This window comes from Ctenopharyngodon idella, chromosome 5, assembly GCF_019924925.1.
Source record: "Ctenopharyngodon idella isolate HZGC_01 chromosome 5, HZGC01, whole genome shotgun sequence".
In the NCBI taxonomy this organism is placed as follows: Eukaryota; Metazoa; Chordata; class Actinopteri; order Cypriniformes; family Xenocyprididae; genus Ctenopharyngodon; species Ctenopharyngodon idella.
In genome coordinates, this window is record NC_067224.1 from 44,119,320 (window position 1) to 44,139,794 (window position 20,475).

Consider the following 20,475-nt stretch of genomic DNA (forward strand, 5'->3'; position numbering starts at 1 on the left):
ATCAGATTGACAGACTGGTGTTTTCCTTCCACTGGTGTCATGTAAACCAAGGTGAATAGTTTGTCTCTATGGGTGCTGTGCAGTGATAAACACTTGATCACCACTCGAACACTGGATTAACCAATCAGATGACAGGAATGAAACTATCCGTTTTATACATAGAATGCAAACCAAATCTGCTGAAATACAAAACATGCTTTCCTCTATTTCTCTGATGAATGGAGGCAGAAATTCAGGCCTACTCAGCACCTCATTCACTAAGCATTTAAGCATGTTAGCAGATTTCTAATCCCGAACTGAAGCAAATCTTTCATCAGCTTTTGTGCACTGAACCAGTTCCCCTGCGGCGGTGTTTGTGCGCTCACAGAAGCGCTTTATCACCATCATTCATTCTGCCTCAAGGTCACACAGCTGCTGTTTAATTAGAGACACTCAGACCTGCTTCAAAAGCCCCCGCGTGAAGCCTGAGCCCGAGCGCAAACGTCTGCAGGACGTGTGGATTAGGGCAGATGTCAGTCATGCCACAAATCCTCCATCACATCACAAATACAGCAGTATTAGAGGCCGTTTGCTTCGCTGCTTCCTGCAGGGCTGGGGATCATTCACAACTGCACTGAGAATGACTGTTAAATTACAATTCAGTTACTGAATTTGAGTTGAATTTGAAGTGAAGTAGCAAACACGATTCAGAAATGCAATTCGAATTTGAATGTCTCAAGTCTCAAGTCTCAATTCTAGTTTATTTATAAAGCCCTTTCCACTACAAAGTAGACTTTTATGTCATTGTCAACCTGATTTGGCCAAAAATGATAATTTCAGATTTAGTCGCATTTAGCTGGAGACGATTTTGCTCTAACCAGCACTTCATCTCCTCAAGACATAATAACAAAGATGAATGAGAAGTTGATCCTCCAGGTTTAATAGGCAAGTAAATCTGAATGTCATCGGCATAAAGATGGTATGACATAACATGTCTTTTAAAGACAAGACCTACGGGCAGCAAAAATAAAGAAAACAAAATAGGTCCCAAAATAGAGCCCTGAGGAACTCCACAGTCAAAATGAACTACAGAGGAAGAGAATTCCCTAATTTATTTGATCAAAAATACAGTAAAAATGTGAAATATTATTACAATTTAAAATAGCTGTTTTCTATGTGAATATATTGTAAACTGTAATTTATTCCAGTGATCAAAGCTGAATTTTCAGCATCATTACTCCAGTCTTCAGTCACATGATCCTTCAGAAATCATTGTGATAAGCTGATTTGCTGCTCAAGAAACATTTATGATTATTATCAATATTGAAATCAGTTGTGCTGCTTCATATTTTTGTGGAATCCATTATAATTTTTTTCAGGATTCTTTGATGAATAGAAAGTTCAAAAGAACAGCATTTAATTAGAATTAATTGAATTAGAAATCTTTTATAACATCATAAATTATCATAACTGTCACTTTTGATCAATTTAATGCATCCTTGCTGAATAAAAGTGAATTCCAATTCAATTTCACACTAAATACTGAATTTTGCACAACCCTGAATCAGTTCTCAGAGTTTCCCTCAACAGCGTGCCATTAAAGCGCATTTGTTATTCTAATAGCCAAGCTAGTTTAACATGTCAGCAATCTAACTGAGTTTAACTAACTCACGCAGCAGGATTCTCTTCGAACTGTTGCCCTGCCAAGACAATCACAGAAAACTGACCATAGAAAAAGACTGGCAATACTGTATATTTTAGAATGTAATAATGCATCAAATCAAGTGTTTATGTTCTAGCACTTGCTTAGAAGCTTCAGGCCTCATTGCATAAAGAAACAACAGTGCTGCATTTCTCAGCAACATAAAATATCAGAAATAATGCAAAGACTAAATAAAACAGCAGTGCACTGTGATTCAGTATTCTCCTTTATGTCTTTGTTGTTCATGTGATGTCTCATGCATGAAAACATCTCAAGTTTCCTTGGCAAAGCACAAATATTGTAGTCATATTTGGAAACTTGAAGCGACAACAGCTGAAATGAGTGGATGTGCTTTTATAAGCCACTTCACGGTCTGTTTTAATGGCAAACATGAGCTCTGTTCCAAAAAAAGCTGCTCACATAAGCAATATTTCTTGCATTCACTGCAACAAGCTCAGTGAAGATGAAGTCTATGTAAATATAAATGATAAATATTCACTGTGAATGATGTAATCAAATCAAAACTATAAAAATTTGACTTTAAACTGTTGCACAAAATTTTTGTATATTTGCAATATTTAAGTATATTGCAAAATTTTTAAATAAATAAAAAATATTTAAATAAATACAAATACATATGTTTAGAATGTAGAGAGACTGAATGTCTTAGGTAATTTGCAACTTAAACTTTTTTTTAAACTGATATCTATATTTTAACTTATTTCAGCTTTATTTCAATTGACAGTTTTTAAAGTTGCCCCTATTGCCCCTGAAGTTGGCACTTTAATAGTTTTAGTTTTAGTAAATAAAAACAACACACATGGTGAGTCATTAATGGGGTTTCTTTCCAGTTAGGATTCTTCCTTGTATGTAGTAGAAAACAAGACAGCTTATTAGAGCTTGGAACAGAGCTAATGTCTACCTAAAAACATTATATATAATATTCAAATCCTTATTCTAAAAGTACCAAAACACATAAACACACACATCTGTCCCCTCACTCACCCCTGTTCCTCCATCATTTCTTGTAGCTCCATGCATTTCAGCTCCACCCTCCTCTTCCTCTCATGGTCCAGAATCTCTCGGTGAGCCTTCTTCACCAGGACGGGCTCAAGCGGCACACCCTCTCCTTCCTCCGGCTCTTCGTTAGCTTTGGGACGTGTGGTCGCGGGGGTCTCAGGCTGGAGCGGGACCCCGTTAGTGGCGTCCTCAGGGGAGGGAACCCTCGCCCCATCGTACATGGCCACGGCACTCTGACAGAAACACAAACACAGAGATAGTCGTGAGCTCATGATTCTCACAGATTCCTTTATATTTGATCAATCTGAACGGTTGGACAAAATAACTCTCAAGTTTTAAAATATATACACTACCGTTCAAAAGTTTGGGGTCAGTATATTTTTTTTTAAAGAAATTAATACTTTTATTCAACAAGGATGCATTAAATTTATGATATTACAATGTACAAAATATTTCTATTTCAAACAAATGCTGTTCTTTTGAACTTTCTATTCATCAAAGAATCTTGAAAAATAAAATGTATCATGGTTTCCAGAAAAATATGAGGCAGCTCAACTGTTTTCAAATCTTCTTGAGCAGCAAATCTTCATATTAGAATGATTTCTGAAGGATCATGTGACACTGAAGACTGGAGTAATGATGCTTTGATCACAGGAATAAATTACATTTTAACATATATTCACACTGAAAACAGCTATTTTACATTGTAATAATATTTCAATTTTTTACTGTATTTTTGATCAAATAAATGCAGCCTTGGTGAGCAGAAGAGACTTCTTTCAAAATGATTTAAAAATCTCACAAACCCAAACTTTTGAACGGTTGTGTAAACTAAATACTGCCTTTTGACAAACTTTGCTTTGCTAGTTTTATGGTTTGTTTTGAATTTCAGTTCATTTTAGTTTTCCTTCCTTGCATTCCATGAAGGAAAGATCCTTTTCAGTGAGGATTGGGGAATTCTCTTCCTCTGTAGTTCATTTTGACTGTGGAGTTCCTCAGGGCTCTATTTTGGGACCTATTTTGTTTTCTTTATTTTTGCTGCCTTTAGGTCTTGCCTTTAAAAGACACAGTATCATCTTTATGCCGATGACTAAAGATTCTTTTAAATTGTAAAAATATTTCACAATATTACTGTTTTTATTGTATTTTTGATCAAATAAATGCAGCTTTGGTGAGAAGAAGAAGAGACTTCTTTCAAAAACATAAAAAAAATCGACCCCAAACATTTAGTAGTGTATAATCAAAGTGCCAGTAAATCAAAGACAAAAGATATTACTACTAATCATAAGCATTTGCTCACACTAGGGCTTGCACTGAAGATCATGTGACACAAACGTTTCCTTCAAAATGTCAACAAACATTAAAAGCGCCACATTCAGATCTCACTGTCATGGAGAGGATGACAGAAGCTATAAACAAATAGGACATGATTGTTTTTCTGCACTGTTCATGACAACACAGCATCAATCTGGCAACAGAGATATGCATACTTTCATTTTCACCCACTTCTTATGCAACTGCAACTGCATGCATAAATTAAGAGAAAACACAGGAAAAATGCAGGAGCCATGAACTCACGACTGAACGCACACAGCGACTCAAAGGGACGCCATATTTCAGCTGCTTGGGTGATTGAATAATAGCCCATTGTCAGATGAACATCCGGACAGTAATTTCTATCCACAATGAAAGAATTCTCACCTAAATGAATCGGTATAATAAATGACAGTAGCTTTTGCTGAATGTACGTGATTTGATTGAATCATACTGGCTGTTAGCAATATACCACAAAAATGAGGAAGGGAGAGAAACGCTGTCTCCTCTTGTCTGGATGAGATCCCAGAACCTGAGCGACTAATGGTCTCGTATTTTAAAATGGAGACTCGATTCAACAACTTCACTTCATCACTGTCACCGCACACTTTCCCATGATATTTCACCGCATGGGGTTCATTGCTGCAGGCGCACATCACGATAAAGGTCTTTCAATTTATTTGTATGTCATATAAAACAGATGTTTGTTTTATGTAGCTAACAGCATGTTAAAAATGAGGAGTTCAACAAACATTTATTTTGAGAATCAGTTCATCTTTTCTTTGATTGAACAAACGAACAATTTCACAGCTATACTAATAAATGTAAAAATATAAATGTGAATTACCTGGACAAACTTTTGAGAGACTTGGCCTCTTAGAGTTGAAATTATATATTTTTAAATAAAATATTTATATAATTGTTTTGATTCAGTATACTGTAAAAAAAAAAAATACAGTTGCCACCTTGACTGTATAAGTCATTTCAACCTAAATCATCTTAAATTGATTTAAAAAAAAATTTGAATCTTGTATAACTCAAAAAATTTGAAAATTTCTTAACTTATTTTGATGAGTTTAACTAACATATGTTGTCATGACTTATGGATCATATCATTTTTACATAGACATACAAAAAAATATTGTCCGGGTCTAAAAGCTTTAGATTACAGATGCTTGTTTCCAGCATGGATTGATGACAGAGGGTGGCGTTCTTCATGTCGTTTAACACGCCGTGGATTGTGGGTAAAGTCACGAAGCGCCGTAGAGCTGAACAGGTGGCGGAGCAGCAGGAGGCATCATCACTGAATTCATTACACGCTAAATCTCTGCCTCAGATATCTGCGACTTGAATACTTATCCTCCCCATAGGTCTCTCAATTTTTCCCTTTATATTCATTGTGTCTTGTGACATGTGACCTTTGATGGCTATAAAAGCAATTACATGAAGCAGCACACTTTTGATTTATTCACTTCTCTTTTCCTAAATGATATTTTAAGTGCCCTTCTCTATTAAAGTGAGTACAAAGGAGATTGAGATACAGTGGATTGGAAACGCTACTCATCAACTAGACAGCTGTACGTTTGACTTCAGCATCACTAATATACGTAATTTATTTGAAATAATCACAAATAAAATGTTCACACAATCAGATTTCTTATCAAATCTAAAAAAAAAATGCTGGGTTAAAAACAACCCAAATTGGGTTAAAAATGGACAAACCCCAGTGGTTGGGTTAAATGTCTGCCCAACCTGCTGGGTAGTTTTATTTAACTCAACTATTGTTTAAAAATGACTATATTGTTGCTTAAAATGAACCCAAAGTATATTGGAAATTAACATTTATTAATATGTTTAATAAATTCAAATTCATTAATAAGTGTAATGAATAATAATTAAACAATAAACATTTATTAAATTGCTTATAAATAAATGTTCACCTTTTGATTATTATTGTTGCCTCTAGTAATTATGTGTCTGATTTTTAATTTCCAACCTATTTTGGGTTCATTTTAAGCCAGATATACAGTAATTTTTAAACAATAGTTGGGTTAAATAAAACTGCCCACAACGTTGGGTAAACATTTAACCCAACAGCTGGGTTAAAACAAGCCAATTGCTGGGTTTGTCCATTTTCAACTCAACTTGGGTTGTTTTTAACCCAGCATTTTTTAGTGTATGAATGGGAGAAAGTGCAGCACACAATATGGCGGTATAAGCCCCACCTTCTAAACAAAAGAGCCAATCACTGATTGGTAAAGTCATTGCGTCACTGCAGGATTGTTTTAAGGGAAAATGTAGCACAGATGTCTTCCTGCATAAGCACTGTACTTCTAACTCTCTCTCACGAGTGTAATTAAAAACTGCTGGATATGGTTTTGTTTTACTCCCATAGTCTCTACTTCATTGTAATTTTTGCTCAGCTCAACAAAACAAAAAAATAATGCTTACTTTTGAGTCAAAAATGGGCAAATAAGATCATAATGTAGCAACTGTCAAATTACCGCCAGTAAAGCACAAGCTACTTTACAAGTATCAGCATTTTCCTGTGATACCTGGAGAAATGCGGCACAATTTAACTTCTACGGTTCGAGAACGCTTGGCCAACAAGAGACGAATGTCAGTCAAAAATAAGCTGAGTATGAACTCACTCTTGACTAGCATTTTCAAAAATATATTACTAACTATGGTAGATTAATAATATATAAGTAGAAGAAATGCCTGCACTATTACTTACTAGTTATTCATGTTACAACATAACAAAAATGACAAAACTTTTAATACAGATAAATGAATTGGATACTGCGGTCGAGCTGAACCGCCTACTAATAACCAGTTCTTCACCTCCAGGGATTGAATCAATGTCAGTGTAAACGTCCCTCTAGTGTACAATATCCATCAGATGGTGGGTGGCTGGTCAACAAAGGTCAAGACTACAACAGAAGTCACTTTCGAAACCAAGTGGGTGTTGATAAACTCAAGGAGAGTGCTGGCGACCTGTAATGGTCAGTATTATTCTGTTTTGTTTATGCCTAGAGTTTGTTTCCAGGCTAAACGACAAGATGATCTAAAAATACTCTGCTTTATATAACTTACATGAGTTAGACTGATCCCAGTTCCTTTAAAAAGCTTTGCATTTACATTTATTCATTGCTTATAACATACTGTACACTCACTAGCCAATTTATTAGGTGCACCAGTTCAACTGCTCGTTAATGAGCCAATCACATGGCAGCAACTAAGAATTAAGGATCTACTATAGATTTTCTACAACTCAACCAGGTTTGGATTCTCCATTCATCTGCTTCTCTGAATGCAAATTCATGAGTTCTCCTGCATGAAATCCCTCGCTATAGCTCTCTCATCAATGCAATCTTGCATCATTCTTCAAGCCCTCATACACAGCTTTGAAGGTCTGTAACCTCGATCTGAACAGCCTATTTTTTCACTCACTGCACTAATTCTGCCTTTGCAACCCGTGGCTAGGATACTAACTAGCTACAATGAGTGCAAGCAGTCCAACCCAGTGTGGATAAAATGGCTAAAAGTGGTGCATTTATTTGGACAAACCCAATGAGAGTGAGTTAGAATAGCTCAAGCGCTGCTTGCGTTACTCCAGAGAGCGTCACAGCACTCACCGCCTGTCAGACTAGTCTGGCCTGCAATAAATGTACCAAATGCAGGAAAGGGATAGAAGGGTGGTATTGTGTGCAGATGCTTTTCAAGACACCATCTGTGCAGACAGTCACTCCCATTGAAAGATGTTTACCTCTAACTAACCCTTGCGTTCCCCATAAAAAAATGATAGCATACAGGTTTAAACCAACATTAAAGTATGGAAGCTTGTTTCCGCCATGAAATAAAAAATAAAAAAGGTAATTGTGACTTTTTTCTCACAATTCAGACTTTTTTCTCAGAATTGTGAGATTTAAACTCGGAATTGCGAGTTATAAAGTCAGAATTGAGAGTTATAAAGTCAGAATTGCGTGATATAAAGTCAGAATTTGCGAGTTATAAAGTCAGAATTGCGAAATATAAAGTCAGAATTGTGAGATATAAAGTCAGAATTGCGAGATGTAAAGTCAGAATTGCAAGTTATAAAGTCAGAATTGTGAGTTATAAAGTCAGAATTGCGAGATGTAAAGTCAGAATTGTGAGATGTAAAGTCAGAATTGCGAGTTATAAAGTCAGAATTGTGAGTTATAAAGTCAGAATTGCGAGATGTAAAGTCAGAATTGCGAGATAAAAAGTCACAGTTACCTTTTTTATTTTTTATTTAGTGGAGGAAAGAAGCTTCCATATTAAAGAGATATTTCACAAAAAAAGAAAAAAAAAAAAAACATTTTTCAAAGGGATTTATTCTTTCAAACAGAAAACACTGATCCAGGCTGAACACTGATCGAACTAATATGGCAAAACCGACTACATTATTATTAACTGTGTGTTTACAAATGCTTTAGAAGCCTTGGAAGCTGAAGGGCTGTTACATTTCCGACACACGCTCAAGGTGTTTGGCCAATCACAATGCACTGGGTCTGCTGGCCAATCAGAGCACTCTGAGCTTTTCAGAAGGAGGGGCTTTGTAGAAATCAATGAGTTTCAGACAGACTGGAAATAGAGGTCCTGCAAAAATGTATGTAGTATGTGAACAATAATGTGTTTTTGAACATTAAAGCATATTAACCTATTCTATTACACCCAATAATCAAAATAATGAACTTTTAAAATCACATGACATCTTTAAATGTAAGATATTTTGTAAAACATCTCAGTGTTTTGTTTTGTTTTGTTTATATCCATACAATGAAAGTCAATGGAGATCCAATGTTGTCTCGACCTCAATCTTTTTCAAAATAAATGATTTTGTGGTTTGGAATGGCATGAAGGTGAGTAAATGATAGAATTTTAGGTTGAACTATCCATTTAAGTTTTCTATACTTTACACCATTGACTAATAGGCTGAAAATGAATCAGAAAAGGGTGTGGATGATGGACACAGAAGCCCTGGAGAACTGAATCACACACGCAAATAAGAGAAAGGAAGAATGAATAGACTGAAAAGATGTGCAGGAGCAGCACAGAGAAGACAATCAATTCTGCTGCATTAGTTGCTTCAGACAGACAGTTGGGATCTACTGAGCTCTCAGTAACTGACAGTGTGAGCTGCTGGGATTAGTTATCCCACACTCAGACCTCAAGCTCTTTAACTGGTTTCACCTCAGAAGAGATCACCTGTAGACCTGAGAGCTAACAACACCCTCTCAAGAGAACTTAAACCGCCTTTGCTTTTCTCTGAGGCTTTGTTCATTTAGTTCTCTCTACGTTCAGCGGATTTCCTCTCACTGTGAAACATACACTCTTCCGGCATTATTTTAATTATCCAATATTAACTCCTGTTTTCCCCGGGCAAATGTCAGGTACAAGCACTATCCATTTTAGAAATGATTTCATTAAGCGTCATTGCATAATTTCACACTGAAAAAAAATAGCTCTAATATCCTGCAGCCGCATATTAAAGCAGAATCCTAATTGAAATGGAACCTCATGTGACTGAACTGCCATATATATTCACACACAATACCATTCAAAAAGGGTAGGGTCAGTAAGATTTCCTAATGTTCCTGAAAGAAGTCTCTTCTGCTCACCAAGGCTGCATTTATTTGATCAAAAATACAGTAAAAATGTGAAATATTATTACAATGTAAAATAGCTATGTGAATATATGTTGAAATATAATTTACTCCTGAGATCAACGCTGAATTTTCAGCATCATTACTCCAGTCTTCAGTGTCACATGATCCTTCAGAAATCATTCTAATATGATGATTTGCTGCTCAAGAAACATTTATGATTGTTATCAGTGTTGAAAACAGTTGTGCTGCTTCATATTTTTGTGGAAACTGTGACACGTTTTTGTCAGGATTCTTGAATGAATATGAAGTTCAAAACACCAGCATTTATTTTTGTAACATTATTGTCTTTGTCCTTTGTAATAGTTTAATACATACTAATACAAGTTTAATACATACTTGCTGAATAAAAGTATTAGTGTCTTTAAAAAAATCTTACTGACTCCACTGACTCTTACTGATATCTAAATATATTTTCTAAAAAAAAAAAAAAAAAAAAAAATATATATATATATATATATATATCATGGCTGTTGTAGCCTCAAAGTTTATGTGTAATAAATTCTATTGAATAAAATAAAATATTTCTTTCTAAAGCTATTTTTTTGTAATGTCTATTTGACACTTTTCTCATTTAACACAATAATGACTTTAAATTATCTCTTGGAGTTAATTTCTCAGCCAAATTTGTGTGATTAATTTGCGATTAATTCTATTAATTAATCGGCACATTGTGTAATTAAATAGATTACAAATTTTATTTGCTTGACAGCCCTAATATATACAGTATATCGTAGGGGTGTGACGAGACCGTTAGCTCATGAGACGAGATTTTTACACATTATTTTTAAGAAATCCTCAATGACGAAATACATGACTAGAAAAATTGTCTGCTGGTGCATTTGAAATGTTTTAACTAATCATCTTCTAATAAATGTAATTTCAGTTCTCCTTTGAGTATGAATTGTCATATGCAGTAAAAGACAACAATATTCAAGCACTGTAAAAGGTTTTGTCACAAACTCAACTGACTGGTTTCACCTGTATGATTTCACATGAATCTCTTCAGACCTTAAATCTACATGATTTATGAGCTTCTACAACTTTTGACTTCCTAACTGAATTCCTTTCCACAAATTGATCACAGAAAAAAAACAGTATGAATAAAAATGAATAACAGTTTTCTCTAGCCTTATTAAGTGCAAACAATAAGTGCAACCATAATCAAAGTCAACAAATAGAGACCAAATTTATTCTTCAAGCATGATCCAGAGCTGAGAGATGGTTACAGCTACACAGCCCAGCCTAAGATAGCTTTCATATTGGGAGATATTTTCATGCATCAGGGAGCCGCTTTCAAAATGTGGTGTATTGAAATTGCGCACTCGCGTTTTACTTTCGTTTTCTATTTGTGTACTTTGTGAATAGGGAACGGCAGTGCTGAGCGCACATTCTACAAGATCAGACATTTGTCAGATGCTTTTAGGCCCTGTTGTGCAACGAATCCTCTGCCATGGTCTTGTCAGTCATCTCGCCACTTACTCTCGTCACGTGATCAGTGAACTCTGATTCCTGCTGCATTACATTGGATGAGCTGGATGGGATTGAAGCAACCGTTATCCAACTGATTTAAATGTTTTTTATTTCTATAAAAATCAAAAAGACAGTGTAGGTGTAATGCAAATGTAGCGGTAGCATATTCTATCCTAATTTCACACTCCGTCATGGCAATATCGAGAGAAAGCTTTTCAACTCAATGAGAAATCTCATCACATTTTGATCTCATCACACCCCTAGTATATACTGTAATGTCTCTACATACTGTTTCTGCCTGTGATGCCTCAAAATGCAGTCTAAGTACACTTCAAAAATGCTGGGTTAAAAAAATAACCCAAGTTGGGTTAAAAATGGACAAACCCAGCAGTTGGGTTAAATTTTTGACCCAGCTATTGTTTAAAAATCATTATATTGCTCACTTAAAATGAACACAAAATTAGAAACATTTATCAATATGTTTAATAAACTAACATTTATTAATAAGTTTAATAAAAAATAATTAAACAATTAACATTTATTAAATTGCTTATTATAGTAATATATAGTAATAAATGTTCACCTTTTGATTATTATTGTTGCCTCTAGTAAATATGTGTCTGATTTTTAATTTCCAACATATTTTGGGTTCATTTTAAGCCAGACATATAGTCATTTTTAAACAATAGTTGAGGTAAATAAAACTGCCCAGCAGGTTGGGCAAACATTTAACCCAACCGCTGGGTTAAAACAACCCAATCGTTGGGTTTATCCATTTTCAAACCAACTTTAACCCAGTATTTTTTAGAGTGTAGGCAGTTCACAAGGTTTTGAAACACAGCTATTGTTTAGGCTGATGAAAACATACTGTAAATAAATAATGAAGATAAAAAATGCCCAGGAGAGCATCAAAACGTCTATACTGATGTATACTCTCTATATCTATACTCATCTGTACTTTGGCCCTCAGGACGTTCTACTGTATGTAACCGTATAAGAGTCTATAAGAGCCTCAATACTTCCAGTTGACTGCAACATCTCTCTTTACAAACTGCATCATATTGTCAATAGTTTCATCTTAGGCTCAAGACTTCTGCCATTTACTCAGAAGAGTGTGAAGAGTTTACTCGGGCGAAACCGTATCGGGTTGATTTCAGTGCCGTGGCCTTTAAAGACGGGTCGATCTGACAGAATGAACCGAATAAAAGACCCAGAGATTGAGCGCAGTTCCCAGAGGGCAGCTGTCCTCCTTCAAATGATTTAAGCTTTATTGCCTCTCTGAAAGAGAGCCGACATAGTGAACGAGGCGCCATTTTGTCATTTTCTTTTAAGGGCTCTCTTTAGCTTTGATGAAAACAAAATGAACAAGGACACAAAACTGGTTCTAGAAGTTTTTCATTCACAGAACCTGAAATAACCTTCTGCGTCATTATTTGAGGATGGAAGAAAGTTGTTCTTTAAGCAGAATAATCCCCCATCCCATTCTCCACAGCTGATGGAGTTATGGAGGAAGGAATTGTTCACTTTTTCCCTCCAGGGCTGTTTTTTCCTACGGCTCAGAGGAGACAAAAATTGGGTGTCAGCGTCGCCTCATGCATTTAAAAGACCAAAAAGTACATCTAACACTGCAAACGAATCATAAAGTTCAGAAGAAATGAGCTTCTATAAATATTGCAAAGCAAAAAGATGATCTTATATCTGTGAAGTCAAAGAATCGCACCTTGTGAACAGAATGAACTTCATCAGGTCAGTGTTTATCCACAGGAATAAAAGACATTTCACTATCACAGCTGTGCACATGTGATCAACAAAGGACAAAATTCAATGATTATTATTATTTTAGTTTTCTTAAAAACAAACAAATTACATATTACTATTGCAATAATACTATTTTACTGTCAAATAGAAAACAAGTAACAATAATAATAATTCACTATTACTACAATAATAATAATAATAATATTATCATTATCATTATTATTTTATTATTTAAATTATCAAAAAATAACAAATAAAGACATTATTGCAATAATACTATTGTACTACAACAACAAAAATAATAATAAAAAGAAACAATAACAACAACAATAATATTAAGTATTATTATTATTATTATTATTTTCATATTATTATTTTTACTATTACAGATGTGCACAACAGCTAAGGACAACATTTAATCTGACTATTATTATTATTATTATTTTATTTAAATCATAAAAAAAGACATATTACTATTGCAATAATACCATTTTATTGTCAAATAAAAAAGTATTTAATGATAATAATTCAATATGACTATACAATAATAATAATTATTATTATTAGTTATTTTATTATTCAAATTATTTAAAAAAATAAAAAATAAAGACATATATTATTATTGAAATAATACTATTGTACTCCCAAATAAAAACATGCATTTAATAATAACAACAACAATAATAAAAGATTTATATATTAGATTTATATATTTATATATATAGATGTATATATTATTTTCATATTATTATAAATATTATTATTACTATTATTTTAAAGAGCAAAAGTAAAATTACAATAGTAATATTTATGGATGCAGTTAAATTACTTTACGAATGTTAAACTTAAATTCACACTTCAAGTCAGAAAATATGGAAATCAAAAATGATTTTGTACTGAAGTTGTGCTACTGTTTACCCATGAGTCTCTTCAGTCATGCCAACAGTTAAAGGAATTGGATGTGCACAATTTCTTAAGCTCAAGCTGTGTGTGTCCTTCCTAAAAAGAGGACGGGGAAGCATCATATACTGCCTCTGAGCCCAAACGGTCCCTGCTAAAATAGATTATTCTGCTAAAAGTCACACACATACAGAAAGCAGGGCAAGTTAAAGGGCATCCTGCTGATATGACTTCCTAGTGTGTAAATTCGCCCTGTGTGTATTTTTCTGAGATAGCAGAGTAATTGTTTCAGCTTCAGGTCCAGAGAGTCTGAGCTCTGCAAACAAACATCCATCATATCGCCTGCACCGGCACAACACATATTAACCCAACACATCCATTCCACCTTTTCAGGGTAAAATGTGTGAATATATCAGGGGGGTTTTGTAGAAAACCTTCTTTGCTGGACTAGATGCAAGAATGGACAGAAACAAATTCACTGCTCACTAACACTGTGTTCACAGCTGTAAATTAAAACAAGGACCGACAGACTATAATAAATGCATGGCCACAAACACACACTGTAATGAATGCATCTCTCCTAGCATTACACAGCAATATATGTGCATAATACCACTGCGCAAAGCTTTAAAAATGTCACGTGTGACCTTTAAAATGTTGCTTAATTGCACTGTGAATCTTACTATGATCCTGAAGGTAATATGAGGGTTTGTAGATCTCTGTTCGCGCTGTTAGTTTCAGTCTCACAGGGTTAGAAAAGAGGATAATCAATAAGAGAACTCTGCCTCGCTGTTGTAAAGAGAGCCAATAAAATCCCCCGTGTTAATGAAATAGAGTGCTAAAGAAACTCAATTTAGCTCTGTAGGATTGAGGCGAAGTGTGTACAGTATCTCACAGAAGTGAGTACACCCCTCACATTTTTGTAAATATTTTATTATATCTTTTCATGTGACAACACTGAAGAAATTACACTTTGCTACAATGTAAAGTAATGAGTGTACAGCTTGTATAACAGTGTAAATTTGCTGTCAATAGGATACTCAATAGGGTTTAGGTACCCTCAGCCTCTTTAGCAAGGCAGTGGTCGTCTTGGAGGTGTGTTTCGGGTCGTTATCATGTTGGAATACTGCCCTGTGGCCCAGTCTCTGAAGGGAGGGGATCATGCTCTGCTTCAGTATGTCACAGTACATGTTGGCATTCATGGTTCCCTCAATGAACTGTAGCTCCCCAGTGCCGGCAGCACTCATGCAGCCCCAGACCATGACACTCCCACCACCATGCTTGACTGTAGGCAAGACACACATGTCTTTGTACTCCTCACCTGGTTGCCGCCACACACGCTTGACACCATCTGAACCAAATAAGTTTATCTTGGTCTCATCAGACCACAGGACATGGTTCCAGTAATCCATGTCCTTAGTCGCTTGTCTTCAGCAAACTGTTTGCGGGCTTTCTTGTGCATCATCTTTAGAAGAGGCTTCCTTCTGGGACGACAGCCATGCAGACCAATTTGATGCAGTGTGCGGCGTATGGTCTGAGCACTGATAGGCTGACCCCCCACCCCTTCAACCTCTGCAGCAATGCTGGCAGCACTCATACGTCTATTTCCCAAACACAACCTCTGGATATGACGCTGAGCACGTGCACTCAACTTCTTTGGTCGACCGTGGCGAGGCCTGTTCTGAGTGGAACCTGTCCTGTTAAACCGCTGTATGGTCTTGGCCACTGTGCTGCAGCTCAGTTTCATGGTCTTGGCAATCTTCTTATAGCCTACGCCATCTTTATGTAGAGAAACAATTCTTTTTTTCAGATCCTCAGAGAGTTCTTTGCCATGAGGTGCCATGTTGAACTTCCAGTGACCAGTATGAGAGAGTGAGAGCGATAACACCAAATTTAACACACCTGCTCCCCATTCACACCTGAGACCTTGTAACACTAACGAGTCACATGACACCGGGGAGAGAAAATGGCTAATTGGGCCCAATTTGGACATTTTCACTTAGGGGTGTACTCACTTTTGTGGCCAGCGGTTTAGACATTAATGGCTGTGTGTTGAGTTATTTTGAGGGAACAGCAAATTTACACTGTTATACAAGCTGTACACTCACTACTTTACATTGTAGCAAAGTGTCATTTCTTCAGTGTTGTCACATGAAAAGATATAATAAAATATTTACAAAAATGTGAGGAGTGTACTCACTTCTGTGAGATACTGTATATATATATATATATATATATAAAGGATAATGATTTATGTCTTTGAGGAGCAGAGAAGAATGTCTTAGTCTAGGCATTTGTCGTTGAATCATAGCCAATACTGTCTTAAATAGCCTGTGTGAAGCATTTCGTCTTTTATAACATGATATTTTGGCCAAATGACAGAAAAAAACTGAATGCCCACATAGCTACAATAAACTTTCTAAGTCGTAAGTTGATGAAAAGGTAAAGCGATGCACTTACTACCTCAGATACAGCTGTTCTAATGATGGACAAAACACACGTCTGAAATTCTCAGAAATACGATGGTCAAAAACCCTGTAACTCCATTTGAGTTTAATTTTGGTAAATAATACAAACACAAGTGTCTGACCATATATAAATCCATAATATCAACTTTAACAACACAGTGATTAATTATTTAAAAATACAGTGTTTTTTTCCATTTCCTGAAAAGTAGCAGTTTCTCTTTTACTGTAAATTTAAGTTAAATCTGTAAGACCTAAAATGTGGCTACAGTATTTTGTACAGCAAGTTCTGGCAACCAGCTTTTAACCATTAATTTAACTGTTTGTTTTTTTTCTTACAGTGTAAATGACTAAGAAACTCAAATACTGTAATTACGACTGATCTACAGAGAGACGTATGTTGAGTATTTCTCAGAGCCAATGAATACAGTGACTGATTTCTAAGGAATATGAGGGTTGTGGCTTTGGCCTCCACTTCAACATAATAAGTGCAAACACCCTCATCTTCACAGGCCAGATGTCTCTCTGATCACACACACACACACACACACAGAGATGTGGGTCACATCGTCCATTAGCATACTTTGAAGAACAAAGTTTGTAAACAAGAGCAGTGAACAGAGGGAGTGAAAGAGAGTCAGAGAGATGAATAGATGCGAAATGCAAAAACTGAAGACAGTCTTTTCATTCCCCCCAGTCTTTTTTGACACGCCTCTTCATTAGAGGGACATCAGATTCAAGCACACCAGACTATTGCATTGGAAGTGTCTGCAAACGAGTAGCACTTCACAGCTCCATTTCAAACCCTAGAGAGAACATGGCGTTTGTTGGGTATGAAATCGTATCGCTGATGGAGACAGAATGCAAGCTTCTCATGTCTGTGAGGACAGTATGCAGTGCTGCCTTAGAATTTGACCTCAAAAGGCAGAATAAATTTGCCACCTACTGTTTGGAACAGCCTTCATATCAAGTCTCAAAATGCCGTCTAGATAGTCAGCTTCCCGGGTTTGGAACAGAGCCTGTGGTCGTGTCATGTAGGCCTTCTGATAATTGAAAATTACGCTTGACTGATTCCATGTTCAGGGTCATAAAACGCAAGCGTTTATGTATCCGTTTTCAACCTTAAAACTCAAACGTGTAAAGTCAAGTGATACAAAACAGCTAAACACACAAATCTCAGACGGGTTGAACAGAGAGAGAAGATGGAGGCGGAAATCAATGAGCGAGAAGAAAGCAGTGGCGGCAGGAGCAGAAGCAATCTGAAAGAGAATAGAGGAGAGATGGCAGAGGAAATGAGTCGTTTTTTTCTGCTTATACAGCTGTATATTACTGTATTTTTAATGGAATATTGAACTATTTTACGATGTATGTGGGTGAGAGAGAATGAGCTGCGAATCAGCACACTGATTTAATAAGCTTTAAGAAAAACCATGTGCAAATTCATCAGTCAACAACACCATTGCTGCGTTTTTCTCCTTAAATCTGCAGTGAACCAAAGACAGTCTCAAAAACACCTGTGAAAACATGTGACCAATCTTGTCAGTGTGTGGGCGGGGCTTTTCTCCACTGACTTTCTATGATGTTCGATGCGTTTCTAAGGATGCTGATTGTTAGAAGGCAGCTGTCTGACTCTGAACGGAGAATGGGAACATGGTTTGTGTAACATTAGGAACACATTACTAGCTGTTTGATAATGTAGTCAAACAAAAGGCTAATCATATCAATTATCATTAAGTGTCTGAGGTTGTAGAGAGCAATACATAAAATGCATTACCATTCTTATACATGGACTTGTAGACGATCCTGTATAATTCACTCTTCCTCTTCTTCTGAATCAGTTTCTGCTTCAAACATATATATGGCTGAATTAAACCAATATTTCCGCTTGCCATTCGTGTAGTGTTTAAAGTTGACCGTGTGGATCAGGCAATCCGAGCTGGTTTGAGTGAGTGGAGGCGGTGCTAATTTGCATATTCATGAATCCGCATTTTCTAATCTAAATAAAGCAAGGGTGTAGAGTTACAGTCAAGCTATTTTAAGACACAAAGACATTATATTCACAGGAAAAAACATTTAAATATGTCATTTTGATTAACAAAGATGTGTTTTAAGGGATAAAATTATTGACTGCAGGGGGACTTTAAAAGACCTTATTAGATTACATGTTTAAATTCTCAATTGAGTCAAAGAGATGCTAAAAATCAGGCAGCACAAAACTACATTTCCCATCATTCTCTGTGGCACAGAGACCAAATATACAGATAAAGCATCAATTGCACACAGAATGTGGATGTTTTGCTCTTTATTTTGGTAAAAAAGCAAAACAATTCCACAAGCGTAATGGCAGGGACGTTGAAAATTATTTTAATATGCAAAACTGTTACCCAATCATAGAAGAGGGCTTGAATGCGGCACGTCTATAAAAACGAGTGTTTCAAAAGCCTCATTTCCACCGAAATCACCTGGGACAATTTGCTTCTGAACTTTTTTCCCCCCAGACCTGTTGCTGTCAGCATTTCCATCGCGGTCTAAAGTACCGTGAAGATTAGGCAAATTAGTCCGGTGACTGCACGTGACTTTCCAGTTCCCGCTGGATTTTATCCTCCACATTTCTGATTAATAAAGCCTGAACCTTGTCATCGGTCCATCGGCCGTATTTTTAAAGTCCATTGTTGATTCGAATAGCAAACAGCTCTTACTGCACGCACCGCAATAGACTTTTAAAAATGGTGAAATAAAATGCTGCATGAACTCAACCAATCAGCATGTTCAGCGCCAAAGTCCCACCCCCTGAAAGTTCCTGAACTTTGAAAAAGAACTACCTCATGAGCAGGGACTTTCTGAGGGGGATTTTTTTACCCGAAACTTCATTTAGACCCTGGTCCCTGCTGTCGAAACACACTGAGTACCACCCCAAAGTCCCTAGTTCCTGGGGAAAGTTCCTACGGTGGAAACACGGCTAAAGAGAGGGTCAAAAACAGGATAGAAAATAGCCTATTAATTCTAAATTAGGATGTTTTTGATGTAAAAATCTGGGTAAAATTATAAGTGGACCTCAAAGAACATTATAACATTTTTAAGAAATGCAGTCCATGACCCCTTTAACAAAAGTATATCAATGATACTACTATAACACTGATGCCCATCATCTCAGAAATAACCCAGCAAGAACACGGCATGTGTGCGAGAGCGAGGACAACAGAAACGGGGCAAGGGCGAGACAAATAAAGTTAAAAAAAGAGCAGCCAGACTCACTGGGACTTTACAAAGACAAAAATGATGAAGACCAAAGTAGAACAGCAACAATGTGCTCATTACAGCTCTCTAATAAAGCATTCATGAATTCACATGTTCACATCATTGGAATAAGCGAGGAGGAACATGGTAATCAGGTTTGGCAGTGGGAGAGCTCATGCATGACGCTCCGCTGCGATTGGTCGGATTATACGTACAGTCTCCACTCGCGCCGCGGTTTAGATCTTGATTTAGAACAGAAACCCAGTTATTATCTTCCTCAGCACTTCACACACTGCTTTTCACATCAGGTGGGAAGATAATTAGTGCTGTTTGCTAAGTCAACCATCACTAGTACTATTGCTCATATGTAGGGTTCACGAGTTCACCTGCCCATCCGATAGTTAATGTTAAACGAACTTGGAGAGCAAAGTTAAAATACAGAAGTAAAAATCTCATTATTTTTCTTTATAAAGAAAACTGATTTGCAGAAAAACCTTTCAAGATAGAACTACAACTCCATACTGAAATCCTTTTAGAGAAAATGAATGAGAAAAATATCGCTGTGCGTTCTACAGACATGAGTTGAATCACATGTGTAATCGAGTGTTTTTAGTTCAGGATTGGATTACATGGAGGGTGTCAATATCTTTTAGTGAACTGTTGGTGCAGACGGCTGTCTTTGTGTATCCACGGCAACAGCAGGTTTCTGTTTTAGTGTGAGCAGAGAGTGTCTGAGAGGAAGTTCAAGGACAGCAGCGCAGCACCCGACCGGAGTATCTGACAAGAGCCGAGCATGACGATGGTGTTGTGACAGAGCGGGAGAAAGACTCGACAGCTCACAGATTATACAATCTAATTTTCAAGAAAACAATGAATTGCATGAGGCCATGCTTTACATTCAGATGTGAGCCAAATGGATTTTGAATGCAAAAAAAAA

At 36.3% G+C, this 20,475-nt stretch overlaps 1 protein-coding gene across 1 annotated transcript in view; it reads right to left on the bottom strand.

Moving 5' to 3' along the window:
* Positions 1-20,475, bottom strand: part of srrm3 (serine/arginine repetitive matrix 3) — a 95,515-nt gene that overhangs the window by 49,173 nt on the left and 25,867 nt on the right. Inside the window, exon 2 of the mRNA XM_051894618.1 lies at positions 2,687-2,934. Within this exon, the coding sequence (XP_051750578.1) occupies positions 2,687-2,922 (236 nt within the window). The 5' untranslated portion in view covers positions 2,923-2,934. The remainder of the gene's footprint in view (positions 1-2,686; positions 2,935-20,475) is intronic.